Below are 15,259 nucleotides of genomic sequence, written 5' to 3'. Positions count from 1 at the left end.
TCAATAGCACTGCATGTGCCCCTTTGAAATAGCATGCCTGTATCTCATGGATAAATACATAATAGTGCAATTGCTGGGTTGTAGGGTAGTTCTATTTTTAATTTTTTGAGGAACCTCCATACTGTTTTCCAGAGTGGCTGCACCAGCTTGCATTCCCACCAGCAGTGCAAAAGAGATCTTCTTTCTCCACATCCTTGCCAACATCTGTTGTTGCCTGTGTTGTTAATGTTAGCCATTCTGACAGGTGTGAGGTGGTATCTCATTGTGGTTTCAATTTATTTCCCTGATGATGAGTGATGAGCATTTTTCCATGTGTCTGTTAGCCATCTGGATGTCTTCTTTGGAGAAGTGTCTATTCATGTCTTTTGCCCATTTCTTCACTGGATTATTTGTTTTTTCCGTATTGAGTTTGATAAGTTCTTTATAGATTTTGGATACTAACCCTTTATCTGATATGTCATTTGCAAACATCTTCTCTCATTCCATTGGTTGCCTTTTACTTTTGCTGATTGTTTCCTTCACTGTGCAGAAGCTTTTTATTTTGATGAGGTCCCAATAGTTAATTTTTGCTTTTGTTTCGCTTGCTTCTGGACACGCGTTGAGTAAGAAGTTGCTGTGGCCAAAGTCAAAGAGGTTTTTTCCTGCTTTTTACTCTAGGATTTTGATCACTTCCTGTCTTAGGTTTAGCTCTTTCATCCATTTTGAATTTATTTTTGTGTATGGTGTACGAAAGTGGTCCAGGTTCATTTTCCTGCATGTCACTATCCAGTTTTCCCAGCACCATTTGCTCAAGAGACTTTAATTCCATTGGATATTCTTTCCTGCTTTGTCAAAGATTAGTTGGTCATACGTTTGTGGGTCCATTTCTGGGTTCTCTATTTTGTTCCATTGATCTGAGTGTGGTTTTTTTTTTTGTGTCAGTACCATATTGTCTTGATGATTACAGCTTTGTAATATAAGTTGAAGTCTGGGATTGTGATGCTTCCACCCTTTTCTTTTTCCAGCTTGCTTTGGCTATTCAGGGTCTTTTCTGGTTCCATACAAATTTTAGGATTGTTTGTTCTAGCTCTGTGAAGAATGCTGGTGTTATTTTGATAGGGATTGCTCAACCCCCAGATTTAACTCAGTCTGCCTCTCCATGATGGCCCCCATACTCACCTTCCTGTGATCACTCCAAGACTCCAGGCCTGTTCTCTTTTTCTGGAAATCCTCCCTTATCCATCTCTGCCTTCTCAAATCTTGTCCATCCTTCCAGGCTCTGCACACATGGAAGCTCCCTGGTCCCTCCAGCTGGACATGCTCTCTTCCTCCTCTGGGTCTCCCAGGAAGCTTTCCCAGGATGTGAACCCTTGGAGGACAGTGTTGTTGTCTCATCTATCTTCCAGCCCCACAGTGTGTACAGCAAGAAGAGATGTAGAGTGAGCAAATGAACACAAAATCTAAGCATTCGTTTACTGAGCACCTACTATGTGCCTAGCCCCTGCTAGGCATTCAGGATACAATGGTGAAAAGGCAGGTGTGTCTGCCCTGTGGAGTGTAGACAGGCCATGCTCTAGAATGTGCTAAAGATTAGTCACAGCTCCATTCATCCCCTCTTCACCTTACCTCCAGCAAATCTTGGGTCTGCCATTTTGGTTGCTTGTTGGCACGTGTCCAGGGAATGCAGACCTATATACAACACTGGCCTGGGCTGAAGGTTCTTCAACAGCCCGAGCAGAACTAACACTTTTTAATTGTGCCCTCCACTAGCCAAGTCCTTCTCATCTTTAAAATGCATCATAGGTCATACCCATTCACCTGCTCAGGGACCACTTCCTCCCTGCAAGGTCCAACCCACTCTCAGCTGCCCCCAGGACAGGGCAGCCTAAAGTCTTCAAGTGTTGTAGGGAATGAGAGGTCAGGGGGCCCTGGCTGATCCTCATGGGCAGTCAGCTCCGGCTGTGATGGAGGACCAAATGGCTTCTCTTTATTTTCTCCCCACCTGTCCTCTGACATGGGAAGGAGTGGGAGGAGGAAGAGGAAAGTTCCTACATTAGACATTCTACCCCTGGTCCCCACGGGTTCACAGATCCCAGACGTAGACCTGCTACCAACCAGGGGCAGTATCCACACATTTATCCGCCACACAGCACAACCCTGACCAGTCACAAAGGACACTGGCTGATGGGCTGGAGTAGAGTCCCAGGGGTTCCATGCAGGTAACAGGCATTGCCCTTTTCATTGCTGGATTTTGAGGCTACCCAGGAGTTCCAGGGGAGGATCAGGAGCAGCTGGGGCAGCTGGAGTGGGTTACTCAGGGAGTCTGGACAATGGTTACTTACCTGCTAGAACAGAAGTGTTTTTGATACTTACCTAAATATTTCAACAGCTAGTTTGACCATGTCATTGCATTCCAGCCTTACCAGCCCTGCTACCAACCACAGTGCCCATGTGATCACATCAAATCCAACTTAACACCACATGTTTTATTGATGTTTTTCATCCACAACACATTGCCATGTGTACAAATGCTACTCAAGTCCTCTGGCAACCTCCCCGCCGTCACCACCTACTGGCCATCCTGCTAGAAGCTGACCCCTGCCGGTCTCCCTTTTAGTTTCTCTCCCCATGTCAAGCCTCACAGTGCTGAGGCTCCAGGAGGCTGGGACTGGCATGACTAGCTTCCAAGCTTGAGCCCTGGGGTCAGGAGAGAGCCAAGGTCTGGATTGCCCAGGGAATCTCTTCCCTCCCCTTCCACTCCCACTTTTTAAGTATGGCCAGAACTGGGGGGGGGGGTGAAGATGCTCCCCAATGATTCCTTCATCCAGCCAGCCCGGGCTCCTCTTCAGCTTTCTCTGCAATATCCTTCCCCTTCAAGTGACCTGCCCTGCTGACACAAAGATGGCAGACTAACCATTTTCCAAGGGGTGGGATTCAGTGCACAGGGGCAGTGACAAGATGCTTCAGACGGCAGAGATTTTATTGTCTTGTTCATCATTTTTGTTTGTTTGTTTCAAGTTTTTATTTAAATTCCAGTTAGTTAACATATAGTGTAATATTAGTTTCAGTAGTAGAATTTAGTGATTCATCACTTACATATAACACCCAGTGCTCATCACAACAAGTGTGTCTTGTTCATCATTGTATACCAGTGCCTGGAAGAGACTTGGCACAGAGTTGGCACTCAAGAAATATATCTAGGATGCATGAATGAATGAAAATGGGAGGGAGTTATGAGCCAGTGGTGCCATTACTACATTAGCCCTGTAGGGGGCGTGAAGATAAAGCCAAGGCAAAGTCCTCCTGAGCTCTGCTCAAAAACTCAGTGTTGTGTGACGATGCCTGGGGTGGCTGTGGCCACCAGGTGGACACTGTAGGGCATGGGCTTCAGCCCTGCTGCCTGCATGGATGGTAGACCGGCCTTGGGATCCAGTCAGAGGGGCACTTGTGTGGTCCCCACTCCCGAATATGCCCTAGAGGTTTGACCCTCTGGGCCCCAGAACACAGAGCAGTGCCCCCATCCAGAGCCAATTAGGTAACCAAGGCTGGACTCACAGCTGCCAGACCTTCCAGCCTTGCTCTCCCACCACTACTCCTACCTGCCCCTGACACTGCTCCATCTCCCTTTCCTCAAGTGCCAACTCCTCAGCTAGCATTAATACCCACATTGTCTGGTCTCACCAGGGACCCCTCCTCCGTGGCAAAGTAGGGTCCTTAAAGTTTGCATTATGATTTTCAGACCCCCCCCCCCATGCCTTCTTCTCACTTCATGAAAGAAAATAATTCACAGGCATCTCTACAGATCTTGCCTCTGGACCTGGCAATCGCAAAGCAGGCACTAGAATCTTGGGGGTTGGAAAGGATCTCCCCTTTCCTGACCCTGTGCAGAGATTCTTTCCACAGTATGCCTGCCAGATGACTGACCAGTCCCTGTTGGAATACCTCCAGTGGGGCACTCTTTACTTCCCCAGGCAGCCATTCAAACTGAACAGCTTTAGACGCTAGAATGTCCTTCAGAAATGAACCCATTTGCTGTTCTCATTTTCATTTTCCAAATATCCCAGTGCCCAACCTCTGTGTGACCTCTCTCCTCCCCTCCTCTAAGCATTTTCTAAATTTGCAACAACACTCCTCACCATCTCTCTCTCTCTCTCTCTCTCTCTCACACACACACACTTCTGTATGGCCATGCAGCCACATGCTTCTTCCATTTATCAGTATTTCTCCTTTCCTTCTTCCTTCTTTCTTGCCTTCCCAACATCTAGCAAAGACCCCAGAGACTGGACATCAAGGGAGAAAGCTGGGAGACTGCGAAGGAAAGGAAGCATCAAGGCAGGTCCTAGACGGGGCTGGGTGGCCAGGTGGGGCAAGGTGGACAGGGACAGCACTTGGAAATCCCAGGCCCGTGGCTGTTGTCTCTCCCAGAGAAAAGGCTTTGCAACTTGAGGGTGGGGCAGTAAGCTCCTGAGTTTCCCTTCCACTGCTCACAAATCTACAGAGAGAATAAGAACACACCCCTCCTTTTGCAATCTCCCTAGAAGTTGGCAGAGCTGACTTGGCTACCTCTCACACATAGTAATTTTAAACATTTTTGCCAGCCTCTGGGTCCTGGGAGCATCATATCAACAGCAAGAATCCACTCTCCATCCTAACACGGGTCTGAGAGGAAGAGCTCTGGCCTATAGCTGTGAGAACATGAGACATGGGAGAGAGTGGATGAGCCAGGCAGAGGGGGAAAGCAGGGGCTCCAAGGGGGAAGGAACAAAGCAAAGGCCTCCTAACAGTTGGCTGGCTCTTGGGAGCCTAGTATTGCCTGGGTGGCCATTTTTGCTTCTTGCCACAATCCACCAGCCAATGCTGTTCCCTATATGTCACAGACCTGGGACAGATGCTAGAACCTTCCTGGCTCAAGGTTGTATTGGGTCCTGGGTGGAGATAAGAGTGCCATGGTCTTATGTTCAGGAGGAGTCAAGACACACACAGAGAGACATGAGGGGAATGCTATTTGTCACGCTGCTTGGAGTTCTCACCTCCGACATTGAACATGGGGACCAGCAGGCCCAGCAGCCACCTCTTCCCGAAGACCTCCTGTAAGTTCTTGCGCCAGGGCCGGGCCCTCACCGCCACCCCCTTCCGCACCTGGTGACGGGTTTGCCCCCTGAGGATCAACAGCAGCTGATGGCAGCAGAAGCCCGCGCAGGCCAGGCCGATGGCAAACCAGAGGTAGAGCATGAGGATGACGAACATTTCAGAACCGAGGACAGCTCCTGCAGGGTGGGGGGAGGGGAACACCAGAATTGCTTTACACCCAGGCCACGTACTGAACTGCGATCCATGCAGGCACTTTCTGCTAGGGAAGGAGGGAGATTAATGAGACTGAAGCTGTATTTTGTAGCAATGTTAGCGCTGCAGCAAGGGGAAGAAAGGATGAACTAGTTGCCCTAACTTTTTCTTAGAGTCCATGGCTCCTGAAGTGAGAGGGAGAACTGGTGACGTGGTGGAGAAGAGAAAGCAGCTTCTCCCAGTAGTGCCTGGATACTAACATTTCCTTAGAGCCAGGGACGCCCTCTTTCTCTGCCTTCTCTTTGTGGTCTGGAAACCGGGAGAAGGTGTTTTTTTCAGGAGGAGAGAGGGGTGAGCTAAGCATGCCAGGGAGGGAGTTGGCTCCTGGGCTGTTGCCTTGACTGCAGCGCCATCTCCCTACAGAACTGGGAACACTGGCTGGAGGACTCTGGAAAGTGACAGCATGATGGAGAACAGGGGCTAGTCATCAAGGAGAATAAGTCACAAGCTCCAAGGGCAGTGCAGAGCGCTGACTTAGAAAATAATTCAGTCATTAATGTTAACGAGAAGACAGTGTGGCCACTAGAACATTTGGCCAGAGCTGTCAGCCAGAGCTTGCTAAGGCTGGAAGATGCCCCAAGATCATCAGTCTAGCTCCCTACCTTAGGCAGGACCTCTCCAAACCCCTCCATACTGGCATTCTCTATCACTGGTTTTAAACATCCACTGAGTAAAAGATCCCACCCTCTTCTTCAGAACAGTCCATGCTAAGTTTGAATCTCTCGGCTCTGTGGCCTTGTATAAATTATCAAATCTCTCTGAGTTAGAGTTTGCTCATATGTAAAATGGGTATAATAATAACGATTCCATAAGGTTGCATGATTCGGGGAAAAGGTGTACAAAGTGGCCAGCATTCCGGTTCACGCTCAGTGCAATGCTCCTTGATGACAGTCATTTACAGATGAGGAGACTACACCCAATAAGGGCTCACATTTAACTCCCAAGACCACCCAGCTTTCTCCTTCTTTCCAAAGCTTTGAGTCCTGGATGGGCTACACCTTTGGCAGCCATGGCAGAGACACCTACCTTGACCTGCCTAGCAGCTAGGGCAGTGGGCTCCAGAGAGAGCTCAAAAGCCCTCCTCAGCCCCTCTCTCCCCGCAGGGCAAGCTAACCACCACCCCCTCCAATGAGATGAGGGTGCCTCTTCCAGGGACCCCACCTTACAACCTATTCAGCCCCTGCACATCTCAACCACATCCTTCTTCTCCAGCATTCCCTGGCTCTAGCTCACCTCTTCCCTGGTCTCCCCAGTCCCCAGTTTCCAGACACCTGAGGGCTGGGCTTTCAAAATGTGTCCATTCTGAGCAGTGGTGGACTCAGCAGCCAGGAGGATGTGGGCCGGATTCAGGTTTGCTCATTAGCAGCTTTGTCTTGCCCTCAGCCCTATGAGCTGTGATAGGTTTTTCCTTGCAGAGTTGGAGAGAAGTAAGCCCAGCTGCCCAGGGGACAGAAAGCTCACTCCAGCTGGCATTTTGAGCAGCCCCTCAGCTGGCATGGGGGCGGCAGTGGGACTGGGCTTATGTAGGGCTGTTCCATCCCTCTGACCCACTTCCTACTTGTCAGCACAGGTTAGCTCAGGCAGCCGCATGCAGGATCCCAGGACCATGGTGCCTTCGGGGCTCCAGGAATGCTGACAGGCAAAGATGGCCCCAGAGCTACGATGTGAGAACATCAGAGCTGTCAAGTGCAGGGCCTGCCTTGCAACTCAGCCGCAGGGAGAGGCCTGAGCTGATGGAAGCTGTTTTCCACAGGCTTTTTTTCTGGCACTAAATCAAGACATGCGGAAAAGACCTTGTGGCCTTTTCCTGGCCCCTTGCAGCAGCTACAAAAGGCTATTCTGGGGACCTGCTTTCTCTTGAAGTGTTTGAAGTTGCTCAGACTGGCTGCCTCAGCTCCTCTGAATTATTTAATAATAGTTCTTCTTTTAGAAAATCACAGAATTTTCCTAAAGGGCCCAAATGGTCACATCATCCAATCTTTCCACCCCTGCTTCCTACCCAGCATCCATAACGCCTTTGACAGATCGGCATCTTTAATAGACAGCCAGGGACAAGAACCTCTCTTCCTCCCCAAAGTACCTCGATCATCAAGAAGCAGCTCCAGAAAGACAGTGTGGTGCGGTGGAAAGAGTATGAGCTCTGGAGGCTAGCAGACCTGGGTCCAGTTCCTGGGTTGGAGTCACATTCGTGTGGTTTGGAAGCAACTTAACCTTGCTGAGCCTTTAAAATGGATGTGATAATCCACATACTACGTGCTCAGCAAATGTTAGTCCTCTTCCCCTTCTACTGGACTTGCTGGTGGCACCCACCATGCTGGCACACTTATCCCAATGACACAGGTCAGGTGGTATCATCTCCATTTCCCAGATAAGAGGAATGAGGCTCAGAGCTGACACAAGCTATACCAACCCCCTGAGGCCCAAAGAAAGGACAACTTCCAAAATTGAACTGGCTAGTCTCCTACCTCCTTGGCATGAGCTGAGGGCCCACGCTCCCAGCCACGCTGTGCTCTTGTGGCAGATCTGACTCAGGGCAGTACCACAGCTGCAGACAGCTCAGTCTATTAAACAGCTTGTCCCTCCTAGTCCTTCTGTCCACCTGCCCTCCTGAGCAGACAAGAGAGGTGTGCCCTCAACCATCTGGGTTGAGAATAAAAGGAAAAGACATAGGAAGGGAGACGCTGACGGGTCAGATGCGCTGATGGGGTCGGGTGCGTGTGTGGGTGGGGAGGGAGAAGGGCTGGTGAGGGGGAGGCAGGAAGGTCAGCAAAGGAGGAAGATGGATGGGACGGGAGAGTCAGAGATGAGAAATCTTGGCCTCCTTTTCCCAGTGGGTATGGGGAGGAGGTAAAAAGAGGTGCTGCAACAGGGATCTGGGCCCCAAGGTAGTCACTGAGTGGCTCTGTTCTCCCCCAGATCAAAGCAAGAACCCCCTCTTCCCTTCTATCCTGTCTTCCAAACCTAGCACATATGGACAGGCCTCAAGCCCAGGCTCATCTCGAATCAAACCATTTCAAGATCCTCCCTTTGGAACCATTCATTCTGATGTGATGATGCTACTTGGAAAAGAAAGTGTAATCAGGCTCTCTGGCTTTCCTCATCCCTCCACCTGTCTGTGCTCACACCCCACCCCCTAGCCCGCCCACCTCCCCTCCCCCGGTCTGGTTATTTCAGTCCCAGCAGCCTCCTAGGCCCGTGCCAGGATCCAGAAGGCCCCAGAGTTCTGAGTTTTGGGCCGAACTCAGGCACCAGCCCTCAAGGCAACCCCACAGCTGCAGCCTTCCTGAGCTTCTGAGTTCCCACTACCCACGGACACAACAGTTCTGCTCCTGTGAAGGACTCAGCTAAGGGCCCAACAAAGACCAAAACGATGGCTCCCCAGAGTGGAGCAGAACTTTCATAAGGGTCCGGCCCAGGCACATTAAAATAATCTTGGGCTTTCAATGGATGTAGCTACAATGTGTGTCTTTCTTTGTCCCTGAAAGGCCAATGGTGTGCTAGGTTCCCCGTGCTGCTGGGGGTTGCTTAAAAACCTGGGCAGCGGTGGGGGTGGGGCAGAGGCTGCCTGTCAGTCGTAGTAAGATCCTAGGCAAGCCGTTCAACCCTCTATGAGCCTCAGTTTCTTCATCTAGGAGATGAAGCTAACAATCTCAGACACACACATGCGTGCACGCTCGCAACTGTAAGAACAAAGCGGGCTGGAGTCAAAGGCCAGGGTAGGGATGGAATGGAAGGAAATGAGGGAGGGGTGAATTTCAAGGCCAGGTAAAGTGCTAAGAACTGCCACCAGGAGCCAGGCCCCTCTGTGCCAGGTATCAAGGAGCCCTCCTTGGGGGCACAGTATATAAAGTACAGTCCTCTCCAGGGTGCTCAGCTGCGTGCTGGGGTGAAGGCCCACGTGCCTGGCTCCTGCAGGTGTGCTCTCCCTAGAGCGTCAAATCCCATGCCAGTGCCACAGCACTGTGACGTGCAGATGGGGCCATTAAACTCGGCTGCGTCTCCAGCCAGGGTGCCCCCTGCTCTGTGCCATCGGCAGCCTAGAGAACAGCCTGGTGGGGACAAATGTAGTGGGCAGGAGGGCAGGGCTCAGCCTTCTGTGTGTGTGTATGTGGCGGGGGGTGTTGGGGGTGGTCTGGCCTGACACCATGGTCAGTCTTACTGTGGTTGGCTGGCAAGACCTTTGGAGGGCACAATCCTTGGGGGAATGTGTGAACACGATCGGAGCCCAGGCAGAAAGAGGTCAAAGCACGGGTGTGCCTCACAAGCTGCATGGTGGGATGGCCAGCACCCCACCCTGCCTGGTGTGGAGCAAGCATACCGACTGGATTGCCACAAAACTCTATGAGCAAATAGTCAGTGGCAAGCAAGGAGGAGAGGATGAGNGGGGGGGAGAGAGAGAGAGAGAGAGAGAGAGAGAGTTTTAAGCAGACTCCATGCTCAGCGCAGAGCCCAGTTCGGGGCTCGATCCCACGATCCTGGGATCATGACCTAAGCCAACATTAAGGGTCGGATGCTCGACCAACTGAGTCACCCAGGCACCCCGTTAACATCTAAGTATGCCCCATGTAATATTTAGGACATATTTATATTAAAAGAGTCATGCGTTGTTTATCTGAAGTTACAATTTAACTGGGCATCCAGTATTTTTATTTACTAACTCTGGCAAACTCAGGGTTGGGGCGGAGGGTCCCTGTGGAGGGTCCAACCTGCCTGCCAAGGCCCACTCACCGGAGAAGAACTGGCTGATGGAGGTGGGAAGGAGCGTGAGGAAGGCCAGGGGGTGGGCGAAGGAGATGGAAAGGACTGCTGAGATGTAGGCCACCCCGGCCACCATGGAGTAGAGGCAGGCAAGGGAGGTGTAGAGGCAGAACAGGACGAAGTTGCGCATGTTCCTGCTGCCGATGCAGTTGCCGGTGAAGAAACAGTGATGGTCGTGCCTCAGGGTGACTCTGGCGCACACTCGGCAGAAGTGGGTGCTGGGCGGGGGGCACGGGGCCCTCCTGGCCGAGGGCCCCTGGCAGGCGTCCAGGTCGTCCGGGGAGTTCTGGATGACCAGGACGTAATTGCCCAGAGCATTGGTTGAGAGGAACAGGAAGAGCGCCCCGTGGAGCAGCGCGGGAGAGAAGAGCCAGGCAGCTGCGGGGTCCTGGCGCATGCTGGGCAGGAAGAGGAAGAGCTGCAGCACGAAGGTCACCAGGGAGATGCACAGGAAGTAGGCGGGGGCCACCACGTTGAGCAGCCTCAGGGCCAGCATCCTCGATTACATTCCTAAGGGGCCCAGGGTGAGAGGAAGACTTACTGCAGTGTCCAGGGGGCGCAGCGGGTCGTTCCACCCCACTGAAATCAAAGCTCCCCACCCCTGTCCCTTGGATCGCACCTCCTCTCTTCCCAGACCTGAGACCAAGCAGGTGTGAACTCCCAAGACCGATCTGGCCTCTGAGGGTCAGGCCCAACCTCCCGGTGCTCACTCAGTTTTTGAGCAGGCTCTAGAGCCCTGGAATCAGGCACAGCCAGGGCAGTCGGTGGGGTGAGGAAGGGGGAGGGGGTTGAAGGGCATGGGGCCAGCGCTCCACTCCTTTATGGCAGTGGAAATAAGCCCAGGTTTGGGATTTCTCCTTCAGACCCCCTTGGAGGAGAAAGCAAAGAATTTGGAGTAGGGCAGAGAGAAATGACCCCTTGGAAGTCCTGCTTCATCTCCTTTTCTCGGATGCTCTGCCCCCGCCCAATCTTGGGCAATACTCGGGGACCACACCCATAACCCAAGGCTCTTTGGAGGTATGTGTGCTTGTAGGTCTGTGATGTGTGTGGTGGTGCTGCTGATGGTGTGGTGAGTGTGTGTGCATATATGGGGGGTATTCTTTGTGCACGACTCTGTGTAATCTGTGTGCGCCTCTGTATCTGTGTTTGTGTAGGTATATTTCTGTGCACCACACACGCAGCCTCCGCCACCTGGCTTTTAGAAAAAAAATCAATTAAAACAATCAATACATTCGCACACGCGCTCAGGCAGCGGGTGAGGTGAAGGGGGGGCGCAGCCGGAATACCTGTATCAGCCGATCCTGGCCAGCCCATCTCCCCGAAGCTGGCTGTCCTGGCTATTTCTTTGCAAAGAGCGTTTTCATTAGAAGCGACGAGATTAAAATCCCCCNGATGCCAACAAGCCCGCCCTGGGCGAAGGAGTGGATGTTTCGGCCACCCTGCTGCCGAGCACCCCCACCTCACCCCCCACTCTACCCTGCCCCTCAAAGCCCTGGTTTCTCTGCCCAGCTTCGGAAGCCACCGGGAAATAGGATTCCCGGCGCCCGAGAGAACTTTTCCAGGGGCTAAGGAGTCGGCGAGCCCTAGGCGCAGGAAAAGTTCTGGGAAGGCGGCTGCACCCACGATGGACGAATGCCGCGAGGCCTCCGTCCAGGCTGTCCCGTCCGGATTGGGCGATCGATCACCTTGGAGTCCCCTTNGCCTCCTGGAGGCCGGGGCAGCCGCCCCCCGCGCCGCCGCCGCCGCCGCACCGCCGCAGAGGGGTGGGGAAATGAACTCACCGAGCTCGGGTCGCGGACAAGAGGAGCCCCGGAAGCCGGCTCTCGCCCTCCCCGAGGCTGCAAAGTTGTGGGCTCGGCCCCGCTGGCTCGCAGCCTCCTCACGCTTCGCTTCGGGGACTGGGCAGGTAGCGGGGATGTGGGGAGGAGGGAGCGGGCAGCTGCCTTCCTCCCACTTGGGCGCCAGCGAGTGGGGGCCAGGAGGCGGCGGGGATGGCAGCTGGGCACCCCTCAACCCCGCCACCCCTCCCTCCTCTCCCGGGGGCGGCGCTCTGGCCACCCCTCTCGGCATCGTAGACTTGTCCCCCCCTTCTCCCCTGGAGTGGGCTGGGGCGCTCTGCCTGACTTCAGCCACCAACTGGGGGATCTGGATTCAGCGCCGATGTGGATGTGCTAGCCATCATCTGCNTTGGGAAGGAGGGCGGCCTGGGGGGTTGAGAGCTCGGCTTGCCAGGGGCAACACCCACAATGACCCCCGTTGTTGTGCACAGAGGCGTTGAGAACCCCAACTCTGGAGCCGGTCTGCCTGGGTCTGAATATCCACCATCCACTGCCGTGTGAGCTTCAGATTCCAGTTTCCTCACCTGTAAAACAGAGATGTGAGGATTACATGACAATGTATGTAAAGCCGTTAAACAGGGCCTGCGCATGGTAAGCACTATGTGAGTATGAGTTCATACTTACTGACACCGTCTGCTGGGCTCTTGTTGTGAACCAGACACTGTGCTAAGCCTGTAGCATAAGACAGCTTTGTTAACCCCCACTGTGCGGATGAGGAGGTTGAGGCACAGACAAGCTAAGTCACACGCCCAAGGTCATACAGTGGGGAAGTGACAGAGCCTGGATTTGAACTAATGGATAGGCCTTCAGCCTCCGGACACCCCGAATCACCCGGAGACCCAGGGGGAGCTCTAGCTTGGGAGAAGGGAGGACAGCAGAAGGTTCTTGTCCAGACACAGAGCTAGGACCAGAAGCTCCTGCCTAGAGCCGCACCCCTGTCCCCCTGTGCCTGTGCCCTTCCTCTTCCTGACTCCACTATTCTGAGGTGGGTACTGAGAGGTACCAAGAGGGCGGGGACACCTGGCCAGTGCTTTTCGGTGGGGATGGGGAGGAAGCAGAGGAAGCTTTAGATACACGCAGGAATAATGGTGTCACCACTATCCCAGTTTCCTGGGCTGTCGTAGCTCACTCATCTGGCCTTGTCCACTCCTCTGGGTGAAGGCTAAATGAATAAATAAATGTTTATTGCTTTCTCATCTGGTTGATTAAGACAAGGGCAATCCCTTAAAACGAGGACTATACGTTTATCAGCTCAGCCTATAGTTTTGAATCACTGGATATCGTTGTCTCTGTGTTTTGTTAGTGTACGTCAAAATAAAAAGGGGGCCGGGAAACCCTTTTTATATTCTGAAGGGGTCTTACTTGTAAGCAAAAGCATAGCTTGCTAAGGGCTGGTCTCTGAGAATCTGGTGGCCCCCCCGATTCCGGTGGCTACAGGGCAGACACAGGGAAGCACAAATGGCCTTTTTCCCTTTAGAGCTGCTTTGTGTAGCAATCACGGCTGTCTGGGCCCTCTCTGTAAGCTCTGCTGGCCCCCACCTCTGGCTAGGGAGGGAGGCTGGAGTGTTGGGTTTGGGTTCTATTGATTGAAGATCTCCATTCCTTAAATACCTTGAGAGTCAAGCAGTATTTCTAATTTTATTTTGCATATGGGTGTGTGGTGGGAAGGTGTGCGTCTGGATTTGTGTGTGTGTGTGTGTGAGGGGAGGGAGGAAAGAGAGAGAAGATGTCAGTGGGGGAAGGGAGCATTGAGCCAGGAAGGAGTCTGGCTGTGGAAATGCAGATGGACAACAAAAATTACTTATTTAAAAATATAGTCTATCAACAGGAGAAGACATTAAAGCTTTAGATGTCCAGCTAGCATCTCCTCAGTGCCCTCCACCTTGGCCAATTGAGTAAGAGGAAGTACAGCCAAATGTTATTTTGTTTTTCTAAAATTGGTGCTTATCCCTGATAAAATCAATAGGGAAGTCCATTTGAAAACCTCACCTTGATTCTGGACCCATCGGAATTAAGCAGACTAAGAATGAACAACTTTACTGCTACTTACCAGCTGTGGGACCTTGAGCAGGTCACTTAACCCCTCTCCTCTCAGTCTTCTCACCCATAAAATGGGATGAAGCTGTTACCTCACAGTGATGATCAAATGGGATCAATGTAATTTAAGCACTTCCGTCCCGGCAGGAGATTGGACAGTGTTAGCCTCTTCCTTCCTCCACCTATCTCTCTTCTGGGCCCTTATCTCTGCCTACAAGAACATCTTACCTTTCCACTAAAATGAGAGCTCTCTATGCTGGAAATATTTTGGGGTCTCTTCCATATCTCCTAAAATGATTATCTGCCCAGCAGAGACACCAAATAAAAGTGATTTGACTCAGGAGTTGATACTGGTCTATCTCTTGAGAGATATGTTTCAAGGTCTTTGTTTCAAGGTCTTTGAAATATCTGGTAAGGACACAGGGGCCATCGATCTTGTATCCCTCCACTACCCACCCCCACTATAGTCTCATCCTCCATAAACAGCATCAGAAAATAATTTATAAACTGCACTCTCCATTGCCCTTGTCATATGTTCTTATAGTTAAGCTCTAACTATACTTGCGGGCGGGCCCAAGGGGCCAGGCACACAGGCATCTGATCGCTGCCGAGCACTTTCCCAGAAATATGTGCCATACATCTTGCTATTTGGTGCTGTTATTTGACTAAAATGAATTCCCTCCCGAGTGGCTATCTTCCATTTTGCCTCAAAATGTTGTGAACCAAGAGAGGAGCTCTGTGCAGCTTGGGCGGGGAAACTCAACACGCATGCGTATCTAGCTCTGCAGCCCCCAGCTGTTTGGGCTGAAGAACATTCCAAGATGCAAGGGGCCGCAAGGAAGGAGGCTGTGAGGACTTTCCTTCATTCTCATACCCTCATATCATATTGATCAGGGTGAAGATAAACTGAAGTCTCCAGGTTAACTGGTGCCCTGAAATGAAGATTTTAATAGACCTCAGATAGGACACTCTTTGCTGCAAATAGCAAGTCACAGCCAGGGGCAGCCACAAAGTGCTCCCCGAGTCTCAGAAGGCTTAGCGAGATGCCATCCCTGCCTGCCTGGACCCCAAAACCATGTAAGTGTATATCTTTGTCTCAGCCAACGAAATACATGGAAATTGGATTATCACAGAATTTCCTTTTGGAGGTGGTAATGTACTTGGCCAACGATGTCTTCATTTTAGCAATAACACACTACTTTGATGTCATAAAATGTTTTGCAGGTTACAGAGCACAAAATTAAAATTTTATCCTATGAGTCTCTCAACAGTTAGCTAGTTGGGACAAAAATTATTAAGCCCAT

The 15,259-nt window shown here is 51.7% G+C and overlaps 1 protein-coding gene across 2 annotated transcripts; it reads right to left on the bottom strand.

Annotated features, from left to right (window-relative positions):
* Nucleotides 1-2,486: 2,486 nt before the first annotated feature.
* Nucleotides 2,487-12,075, bottom strand: ZDHHC22 (zDHHC palmitoyltransferase 22). Of its 2 annotated transcripts, none has more exons than XM_077750681.1 (3): nucleotides 11,862-12,075; nucleotides 10,051-10,590; nucleotides 2,487-5,246 (listed from the first exon to the last, which is right to left on the bottom strand). In XM_077750681.1, exons 2-3 carry the CDS (start codon nucleotides 10,574-10,576, stop codon nucleotides 4,981-4,983), a joined length of 792 nt encoding a protein of 263 aa, XP_077606807.1. In that variant the 5' UTR covers nucleotides 10,577-10,590; nucleotides 11,862-12,075; the 3' UTR covers nucleotides 2,487-4,980. The 2 variants fall into 2 exon arrangements, with proteins under 2 accessions (XP_077606807.1, XP_077606808.1); XM_077750682.1 differs by lacking the exon at nucleotides 11,862-12,075 and adding an exon at nucleotides 11,367-11,407.
* Nucleotides 12,076-15,259: the final 3,184 nt, after the last annotated feature.

The sequence above is a fragment of the Crocuta crocuta genome, unplaced genomic scaffold (assembly GCF_008692635.1).
Source record: "Crocuta crocuta isolate KB4526 unplaced genomic scaffold, BGI_CrCroc_1.0 scaffold186, whole genome shotgun sequence".
NCBI lineage: Eukaryota > Metazoa > Chordata > Mammalia > Carnivora > Hyaenidae > Crocuta > Crocuta crocuta.
The sequence above is the reverse complement of the archived record's forward strand: the minus strand, read 5'-3'. Positions and strand labels throughout refer to the sequence as shown.

Bases quoted from the DNA above. Each gene is read 5' to 3' on its own strand.
- ZDHHC22 (XM_077750681.1), bottom strand. From the start codon at position 10,576: ATGCTGGCCCTGAGGCTGCTCAACGTGGTGGCCCCCGCCTACTTCCTG. The intron at 5,247-10,050 runs GTGAGTGGGCCT...CCCACCCTGCAG, and splicing joins CATCAGCCAGTTCTTCTCCG to GAGCTGTCCTCGGTTCTGAA.